The 10,988-nt window shown below is 45.1% G+C and overlaps 1 protein-coding gene across 1 annotated transcript in view; it reads right to left on the reverse strand.

The window, feature by feature from the left end:
• LOC146010223 (uncharacterized) overlaps positions 1-7,154 on the reverse strand; it is a 45,823-nt gene extending 38,669 nt beyond the window's left edge. Inside the window, exons 1-2 of the mRNA XM_083151259.1 lie at positions 6,978-7,154; positions 4,088-5,887 (exon numbers count right to left, since the gene is read on the reverse strand). Of these exons, the coding sequence (XP_083007385.1) occupies positions 4,088-5,887; positions 6,978-7,098 (1,921 nt within the window). The 5' untranslated portion in view covers positions 7,099-7,154. The remainder of the gene's footprint in view (positions 1-4,087; positions 5,888-6,977) is intronic.
• Positions 7,155-10,988: the final 3,834 nt, after the last annotated feature.

The raw sequence follows: 10,988 nt of genomic DNA on the forward strand, positions 1-10,988 counted from the left end.
GACATCTTTTATAAGGCCACAGATAAGAACACTATCTTATACTTATTACTGACACATCAAGAAAACATTGGCCGCTCGTTACCACTGATACAAACCTACAATATCTTCAGAACACCTATTTGATGAACTGCCACCAACGTGGACGCAACATCAAGGACTGGTTAGTCCAGAACAATGTAGCCATACCAAGGAATACTATCTATGGCACTTTTCTAGGCAGGAAACCGGGTGCAAATAAATGCACCAACTGTATAACTTGCCGCTACATGGAGATAGGGAACTAGTGTTTTCCGCTTGGCTGTTCTAGCGGTGCTCTGCACCCTGCCCGATTTAAAGGGCAAAATACGGCCTGCTCCTCTAGCAGCGCCCTGCTAAAACAGCCTCTGCTTTAGTGACGGAGGCGGACGCACCCGCTCCCTTTAGTGACGGCGGTGACCCGGAACCGCCCACAATGGTGACAGCAGCGGAACCGGTCCTCCCCACTTATACTGCCCCTGTGTGGCAGCACCCTGCCCAGTTCCTAGAAGGAACACTAGGGAACTACATATTACATCCTCATTCTGAACACAAAATCCCTATAAAACACATCCTCGCATGTAGTAGCTACCGGATTCGGTGCCCGTGTGGATATGTCTATATAGGCAAGACGTCTTGCACGTTTAAAGAAAGAGTAGGCCGACATCAATCCGTGATCCGAATGGATCTGCAGTTGTATATTTTGCTTTTGCTTAGTTTTTTGTTTAATATTTTTCTATATAATTTGTTTGTATTTCTTATGTCATTTTGCAGCTTCCTACGATTGGTGGCCAGTCGAGGTTATTATAGGCTAGATGGTTTCTGCTGTACCACTATACTGTTCCATATACATATATATATATATATATATATATATATATATATATATATATATATAGATGTTGGCTATACATACCACCCCCACCGGGATCATCAGTGGGTAGACACCCCAAAATTCCTAAATATAGCCCAGAGACACAGACACTTTCTTACCTGAGATAACGGCATTTTCCCAATACAGTATACCCCCTGCAATCTCATGGGAGCCGTGCCTCTCACAGCAATGGTGCCATCCACAGGACTGTGTGTATATAGTAATAGAATGTGACTTCATTAGATATCAGATGTAGTCCCTCGTTTCTATAAGTATTGCGCCCATCAGGGCATATACCACTGAGCCTGAAATGTGTCTGTCATGGTAATGTACTGTTTATTGCATGTGTGTAATGTCTTGTTGTCCAGTGTGGTCCCAGCCAGGTAACTGTCCTGTGTGAGTGATACATAGGAAGTCCGGTACTTGTGTATTATCACGGCGCACAGATCGCAAAATCGCATACCATTCTTTGCATGCAATGCGATGCAATTTTCCTATGTAATTAATGGACTGCTATTTTTTTCACCCGGTGATATCTCTTTGTATCACATCGCATGCGATCGCATGGTGCCGCAAAATTGCATGCGATTGCATAGGGTGCGATGCCATTGACTTTACTATAGAGTTTTATTGTAATTTTGAGTCTATACGCTATGCGCTGAATTGAATGTCTGCTGCACTAATCGCTTAAAATTACTCCCTTAGTAACAATGGATAAATTAGTAAACAAAGAATAAGTGATGTTGTGCGCTGACACACTTCCAGAAAAAAGTGAGGAGATGACCCAAAGGTCAGAATATCAGATGAATAAAAGAAATATACTCTCCTTGTCAACCAATTCTTCTCATTCTCATAATAGTGTGATATCGTCAAAATAACAGATATATTTATTTATACACACTAATAAAACATACATAAAACCACACATTTAGATAGTGAACAATGATGTTGTCCCTTATATAAAGCTAAAGGTGGAGGTTTACCAGAATCTGTAAAAAGGTTTTTCAAATCTGGAAAGCCTCCGGTTCTCCGGAAAACCAAAGGCTTCAGGTGCTTCAAACGAATCCAGTACCGGTAATAGACCCCCTCTGGTGACTCACTCCAGGCTGCTGCAACGCGTATCGGGATCCAAATCTCCCTTTGTCAGGCAGTACTCTGGAGAGTGAGTCACTTCCTCTATTTAAACATATCCCCTCATTAACCTCCGGGTCAAGAAGTCAAATCTTAAAAATACTGTATATTTACTACTAATATTTAGTACCATTAAAAAACCATGCAGTGTATTCCATAAGGTAAAACCGCTAACCCCCGTTGCTTAAAAACTGTTGAAATGTCCTCTAGAAGTTAGAACTCCGGGTGGAACGCATTTCCTGTTTCTAATTGGAACGCATTGCTCCGTGCGACGAAACCGGAAGTTCCTCAGCACTGCGTCATACCTAATAAGTGTAAAATTAATAAAATAAAAAACACCTATCTATCTCTAATCTGCGCAGCAGCCTCTTCAGTATAGCACCCACTCCGGTGGGCACCTAAAAAGAACTGGGGATTCTGGGATGCAGTGGGAGGAGCCTACCACTCTAAAAGCTTTGGTATAGGTGCCTGGCTCCTGCGGACCCTCCTACATCCCAATGTGAAGCTGTGTCACCAGGACCATTGAAAGAGAAATGATTTATGCCCAAAATGCAGTATACAGCAGGGTACATGTATGCATAGGATTTGGCAGCATCACGTGAAGGAGATTTTGGGAGAAAGTCCAAAATATAATGGTCAAGGTGGGACTACCGGTACAATATCTGGATGTAACTATGTATTTTGGGCATAAACCCACAGGTAAGGGCAATGACCCGTTTATACCGCCGGTGGAGAACCAAGCTGCTCTGGCAAAAGTAATAATAGCAGGGAAATGGAGGCGCATGAGGCACCGGATTTATACCACGGGATCCATCTGGTAAACCATACAGTAGATAATGAGAAGTACACATACACCAAAAGTAATAATGTAAGAAAGTGTCATCAAACGTGGGAGAGATGGACGCTGTCAGAATTCTATGAGGCTTATACAGGAGTATACACAACAATGCATATACATTACACAAATCCACACTATTACACAGGACCAAACACAGGAATAGGTTTATTATAAATGGCCGTATACAGAAGGTGAGATAGATGAGGCACAATGTAAGTTTAGTATAATCGGTATAATGACATCGCTTGTCAGACATAAAGCACATATACACTGCACAGATATAAGGTAGGGGAAAGGATAGGATGTAATGTCTCATCTCTGTATCATACGCATATTGTAATAAGAAATACTGAATAAAAATAAGATCTGGGCAGCGATTGGAAGGATGTTTGTATCCCAGGATGTAAATGTCCCAGGAGCAGCCTGGCTTCCTGCTGAGCTGGTGCCTGGAAGCCTGCAGTATGATTACAGTAATGTGGGGTACACATCAGGATGATTTGGCCCAAAATGAGCCAATTTAGATACAATCTCAACCGATTTTATGTAAATTGTCCATTTCACTGCCGTTCTGATGCGATCCCGATCCGACGTGCAGCCCCGCGGATCGTTAGGTCTTTTCTGAGATCCTACCATTGAAGTGGGTTCGGGTCGCGATCACATCAGATGCAGTTCCTGAGCGTGTCACAGGCTCCGCCATATAGTGAGCAGGTCATACATTCCCCTAACAACCCGCTCACAAGCTGCATCATGCTGGTGTATACTCAGCATAAGCCGGCAGCTCTGGAGAGGGGGGAGGGGGCTGGTTGTGGAGGAACATCAGCCAGGACAGTTTCTGCTAGCCTTACATTTAAGAACCCATGGGTAGCTCCCACAGTTTCTAGGGGGTGAATCGAGCCTGCATTGTTTTGGGGAGACTACTCTCAGATGATCCCTGTGCATGCAACAGGGGTATCCTCACATCAATGCTCATGTTTAATGTAGATCTGCTCATCCAAATGTTATTGTTCTGGTATTTACAAAGTATACATTTATTTATAAATCATGTCCCACACTGTAAGCATGGAAAAGGCTTCTCTGATGTCTAACAAGATGTGATTTATTTTTAAAACATTTCCCACATTCAGAGCATGAAAATGGTTTCTCACCTGTATGTACCCTCTCATGTAGAACAAGATTATATTTATGTAGAAAACATTTCCCACACTCAGAACATGCAAATGGTTTCTCACCTGTATGTAACCTCTCATGTAGAGCAAGATTGGATTTATTGCTATAACATTTCCCACATTCAGAGCATGAAAATGGTTTCTCACCTGTATGTACCCTCTCATGTAGAACAAGACTGGATTTATGAGTAAAACATTTCCCACATTCAGAACATGAAAATAGTTTCTCACCTGTATGTTCCCTCTCATGTGTAACAAGATTGGACTTCTGTGCAAAACATTTCTCACATTCAGAACATGAAAATGGTTTCTCACCTGTATGTACCCTCTCATGTGTAACAAGATGTGACTTACAAGAAAATGATTTCCCACATTCAGAACATGAAAATGGTTTCTCACCTGTGTGTTCCCTCTCATGTGCAACAAGACTGGCTTTATGAGTAAAACATTTCCCACATTCAGAACATGAAAATGGTTTCTCACCTGTATGTACCCTCTCATGTAGAGCAAGACTGGATTTATGAGTAAAACATTTCCCACATTCAGAGCATGAAAATGGTTTCTCACCTGTATGTACCCTCTCATGTAGAACAAGATGAGATTTATTTAGAAAACATTTCCCACACTCAGAACATGCAAATGGTTTCTCACCTGTATGTACCCTCTCATGTAGAACAAGATTGGATTTCTTGTTATAACATTTCCCACATTCAGAACATGAAAATGGTTTCTCACCTGTATGTTCCCTCTCATGTGTAACAAGATTGGATTTCTGTGCAAAACATTTCTCACATTCAGAACATGAAAATGGTTTCTCACCTGTATGTACCCTCTCATGTGTAACAAGATGTGACTTACAAGAAAATGATTTCCCACATTCAGAACATGAAAATGGTTTCGCACCTGTGTGTTCCCTCTCATGTGCAACAAGACTGGCTTTATGAGTAAAACATTTCCCACATTCAGAACATGAAAATGGTTTCTCACCTGTATGTTCCCTCTCATGTGTAACAAGACTGGATTTATCCCTATAACATTTCCCACATTCAGAGCATGAAAATGGTTTCTCACCTGTATGTACCCTCTCATGTGTAACAAGATGTGACTTACAAGAAAACGATTTCCCACATTCAGAACATGAAAATGGTTTCTCACCTGTATGTTCCCACCCATGTGTAACAAGATGTGATTTATGAGTAAAACATTTCCCACATTCAGAACATGAAAATGGTTTCTCACCTGTATGTACCCTCTCATGTATAACAAGATGTGACTTAAAAGAAAACGATTTCCCACATTCAGAACATGAAAATGGTTTCTCACCTGTATGTTCCCTCTCATGTCTAACAAGACTGGGTTTATTCCTATAACATTTCCCACATTCAGAACATGAAAATGGTTTCTCACCTGTATGTACCATCTCGTGTGCAACAAGACTGGATTTATGAGTAAAACATTTCCCACATTCAGAACATGAAAATGGTTTCTCACCTGTATGTAATCTCTCATGTGAAACAAGATGTGATTTACGAGAAAATGATTTCCCACATTCAGAACATGAAAATGGTTTCTCCCCTGTGTGATGTCTCTGATGTAAAGCGAAAACTGACTGACTTATAGAACTGGATGGTATTGTATCATCTTTATGATCTGTACTGTGTGTAGTAAGGTCTGAATGATCAGGAGAAGGTTCCTCATGACTAGAGGGACCAGATGAAATATCTGCACTGGGAAATGTTGGGTGTGTATTGGGGATAATGGGGTTTTCTTCTGGAGAATCTTGTCTGATGTTCTTATCTTCTAGTATATAATCTGGAGACACAATGAGATCTCCCTCCGAGGTATTCCTGCTTGTGCGCCCATCTACAGGAAACAGATGAATGACAACAGACAGAATTGGTTACATTGAGAAGGAAATGTTCATGGAGGTTTTATAACTTACACTGAACATGTCTAATGCTGCGCACACACTGGCCGATATATCGCTGGTCCGTCAGCCAGTGGGCACCAGTAATATGTCTGTAACCAGCGTGATCTCTACAACAGAGCCGATGGCCGATATATTGGTGCATTGTGCTATGGGCCTGTTTCTGGATAACCTGGTACCAAGTCCCAGAGTGCCAACCTGACGAATAGCCGCTACCCCACCCGGATCCCCTCGCATGTGCCCAATGCTGGAGAGATCATTGAAATCTCCAGGGCTCAGGGCAGCTGACGCCATGTGAAGTCAGCTACCCGCCCCTGGCACCTTGCGTCACGCTCAAATTTACATGGGCGTTCCCATCCATGGCCCATCACCACCAGTGCCCCCGTCCGTCCGTCACCCCCCCCCCCTCATCCCCTCTCACCCCCCAGCACCTCATCTTACCACATCACCTTGCACCCAGCCACCTTCCCTTTCCGCTCCCACCCATTCCTACCTTTCGCTCTCTCCCAGTCCCCTTCTCTCTCTCCTCCACTCAATCTGCCCCCCCCTCTCCCCTGCTCTCTTCCTTCTCTTAATTGTTATTTTGTCTAATTAAGTTATACAGAATACCTATTGGGAGCTGCAATAGCCATAAGTCGTCTTATAATTATCTCGTCAGACAGCATTAATTTTGATTATTATATTTTGAACATAAAGTATTAGCGCCTGATTATCATGATTTTCCTTTTCCATCAGAGAGTGTGGGGAGGAGACTGGTCAGATCTCTGGGCTGGTAACACACAGTGACATGATGTGAGGGGAGAGCAGGAGTATAATAGGGGCTGATGGCTCCTGATGTAGGAGATACACCAGAGAGTGTGGGGAGGAGACTGGTCAGATCTCTGGGCTGGTAACACACAGTGACATGATGTGAGGGGGAGACCAGGAGTACAATAGGGGCTGATGGCTCCTGATTTCTTAGATAGCTGTAAAGCTGTATTAATAGAACAAGGAAAATACTGTATGCAGTAAATGATTATTACTCACCTGTGCTGATATCTGTAGGGATTTCCTCCTTCTTACACTGCTGATCACCCCTCATATGTGTGTCTTCTGTCTCTGTATCTTCTTTCTTATCTGACACATAAGACTCTTCTCTTATCTTCATATCCGTCACATACGTCTCTTCTTCCTCTGTGTCTTCTGCCTTAATATCTTCAAATTGAACCTACAAAAAAATATCTCATTAGTAATGTCTGATGCTAGGGAGATTACACAGTTCAATATCCGTGCATAGGACACACACACACACACAACCACTGCAATTCATATAGTGACAGTCACTTTGGTATATTGGGGAGACCCTAACTTCCCACCTACCTGATCCTCTTGTGGGGTCCTGTGAGTCTCCTCTGTACAGTGCTAGGAATACAGAGGACGGGGACATCTCTCTGGGGTATCTCTGTTACTGGGCCCATCTATAGGAGACACGCAGTGACTGAGGACATTATATGTATGTGATTATCCTGGGAATACAGAGGACGGGGACATCTCTCTGGGGTATCTCTGTTACTGGGCCCATCTATAGGAGACACACAGTGACTGAATTTCTCTTTCAATGGTCCTGGTGACACAGCTTCACATTGGGATGTAGGAGGGTCCGCAGGAGCCAGGCACCTATCCTAAAGCTTTTGGAGGGTAGGCTCCTCCCCTACTGCATCCCAGACTCCTCAGTTCGTGTTAGGTGCCCACTGGAGTGTGTGCTATTCTAAAGGGCTGCCGGAGCAGCCGAAGGAGTAGAGTTAGTTAGGGTTTTTATTATTTTATTAACTTTTACACTAGCTAGGTAGGCACAGTGTGAGGATTCTCATTAGTGAATCCTCACACTGCTAGCGCAGCAGGAGCTGACAGAAGCGCGTCCTGTCAGCTCGCTGTGCACAGGGGAGACGCTGTCTGGTCTCCCTGTGCAGCGCTTACAGCTTCTTTTAAGAACCTGCCGTGGCTCCGGAGCGTTCTGAAACCGGCTTCACGCTAGGTGGGGATCATGGGGGACAGGCGCTCCGTGATGGCGGCGGCCATTTTCTGTGGAGCTTACACACTGAGCTCCTATATGAGAGGACAGCAGTGTGTTACAGGCATGTTCCGAGTGGTCCCCAGCTGAGGGGGAGATACTGGAACTAGGAGATCCTACAATGGGAGCGGCTGTCTGGGGGTAGTTGGCGCCAAAAGTCACAGACCCCGCAGCAGCAGGGACTTGGTCCCTTCCCTCACTCTGTTTTGGCGCCATTCAGAACGCTTGCAGCAGAGCTGAGCTGGCTGACAGATCCTGACAGAGTGATTGGATTTCCTGGGCATCGCTTTCCCCATTCTGAAGACTACAGAAAGCTAAGTGAACTGAGTATATTGGTTCTGTATATAATGTCTGTACATTTAATGCTGTGACTGTGTTATTTGAGAACATCATGTCTGAGCAACAGTCTGTGGTTTTGGGGGAGGGAGCCTTTAATGCATTGAGTGCTTGCAGTGGTTGTACACTGAAATTTGTCCCTGAGCAGATAGCAGGGGGCGCTTATGTATTTCTTGCGCTGCTGTGAAACCCATGGGGAGTGAACCCCAGAGGGTAGTGCTATCGGAGCTTGCGTGGGCTAAGTCCCTGGGCAGGTCTGAAAATGCTTTGGTGCATTACTGGACAGGCAGAGTGATGGCTGGTAACTTCCCCTAGACCACTGCCATTCTCTCAGCAGTCCTCTAGCTCTTTGCCTCGGACCCAGACAGATCCTGACTTATTACAGGTCATGCAGGATACTGCTAAGGCAATCAGCAGGTTTAATTACTTGTTGGACAAGTTTTATGGTTATTCTGTGGGGACCCCTAAAAGGTCTTATTCAGTGCCATTGTTAGCTGCTGATGAGGAAGGAGAGTACACAGACATACCCTGGGATCAGGGTGATGTTTCTGAAGAGTCCTCAGCCTCAGGGGTGGAGGATTTGATTACTGCTGTTAAACAGGCATTGAATTTGTCTGTGAAGGATAAACTCCTGCAAAGGTTGTTTTTAAGAGACAGCGTAAAGAAACTGATATCTCCCTGCAGACGAGGGTTTACAAGATTTATTGGAAAACCCCTGATAAAAGGCTTTAGATGCCTAAAAGATGTTTAAGCCTGTATCCCATGCCTAAGGATCATGCAGACCTCTGAGAGAAAGTTCCAGTGGTAGATACTTCTGTGGCATGCTTGTCAAAAGTCACTGTGCTACCAGTGCAGGGGGGAACAGCCTTCAAGCAAGGCAATGGTTAAAAGGGTGGGCAAAACACTCCGCCCTCGGATTGCTTCAGCCTGGGTCTCTAGGGCCATGATTGGTGGGTCATTGACCTGTGCACTATTTGACATACTGTTCCTTGTGTGTTGTTACTTGCGGAGAAGCTTAAAGCTGCTGCAGAGTATTTGATTGAGGCTGAGCAGGAAACTCTCAAAATGGCTGCCAGAGTTTCCTCAGTGTCCGTCAATGCCAGGAGAGTGCTCTGGCTTATAGCTTGGGAGGCAGATAATGAGTCTAAGAAGGCTTAGAGGCAATAGCTTTTAAAGGAAAGCTGTTATTTGGATCAGAACTGGAAGAGATTATTAAAGCAGGCCACAGGTGGAAAAAAGCACTTTCCTGCCTACCCCTGCAGCCAAGCAGACATCAAGGTTTTCTGCTTTCGGGCCGTCCTTTCGGCCCTCCCCTAGAGGAGGTGCGTCCTTTCGAGGACAGTCTTTTAGGGGATAGTCTCAGTCCTCCAGGGGCAAGGCCCCAAAGTCAAAATTTGGTTCCTTTCATAAGAAATCAAAGGAGAGGACAAACCCTCCGCATGACTGCCAGGGGTTTTGCCCGGCGGTTATCAAGGTGGGGGGACGTCTGTCACTGTTCAAAGACGCATGGGCACTGTTAGCCCGGGACTCTTGGGTGTTAGAAATTATAACCCAGGGTTACAAGATTCCCTTCATAGGTCTTCCGCCGAGAAGGTTCATTCCTACACCACTACCAAAGGAGGCTCGGCTCCGTACGGCTCTCTTGGGAGCGGCTCATTCTCTTTTAGAGAAGGATGTGGTAGTCCCGGTCCCCAGAGCGGAGTGGAAAAAAGGCTTTTATTCCACTCTGTTTTTGGTGCCCAAACCAGACGGGTCTTTCAGCTGATCCTAAACTTAAAGTCATTAAATATCCGTTTGTGGGTAGACCATTTCAAAATGGAGTCTCTACGGTCTGTGCTGCTAAGCCTGGACCAGGGAGAATTTTTGGCGTCCATGGATGTCCAGGACGCATACTTGCATGTTCCTATCCACCCAGAACATCAGGCTCTATTGAGGTGTGCAATAGGAGACATACTCTTGCAATTCCAGGCGTTGCCCTTCGGTCTGGCCACAGCGTCAAGGGTATTCACCAAAATAATGTCAGTAATGGCGGCTGTGCTTCGACTGAGGGAAATCACAGTGATTCCATTTTTGGACGACCTGCGGTTCAAAGCGGAGTCAGCAGACAAGTTGAAGAGTCACTTGGCAGAAGCCATCAGGTTTTTGCAGATTCACGGCTGGCTTTTAAATTTACAAAAGTCTCAGTTGGTGCCGTCACAGAGACTCCAATTCTTGGGGGTTGTTCTGGATACCCAGTTGCATCGGGTGTTTCTACCAGAGGCAAAGGCCAGGGATCTGGCTGCCTTGGTACAGGAGATCCTCGGGTCTCAGAGCACATCAGTATGGAGGTGCCTCAAACTGCTGGGGAAGATGGTGGCGTCTTTCGAGACGTTACAGTTCGCCAGGTTCCACTCTCGAGTGTTCCAGTGGAACATTCTGACAGACTGGTCAGGGAATACTCAGACCAAGATGTCAGAACAAATAGTGTTGTCTTCAGAAACTCGATCCTTCCTGAAATGGTGGACGGAGGTGGATTCCCTTCAGTGGGGTCGGTCCCTGCAGTCCTGGAGCTGGCTGGTAGTCACTACCGACGCCAGTCTCAGAGGCTGGGGGGCAGTAGTCTGGGACCTGCGTCTGCAAGGCTTGTGGACTTCAGAGGAGTCTGCCTTACC

Source organism: Crinia signifera, chromosome 6 (genome assembly GCF_055691185.1).
Source record: "Crinia signifera chromosome 6, ASM5569118v1, whole genome shotgun sequence".
Lineage (NCBI taxonomy): Eukaryota > Metazoa > Chordata > Amphibia > Anura > Myobatrachidae > Crinia > Crinia signifera.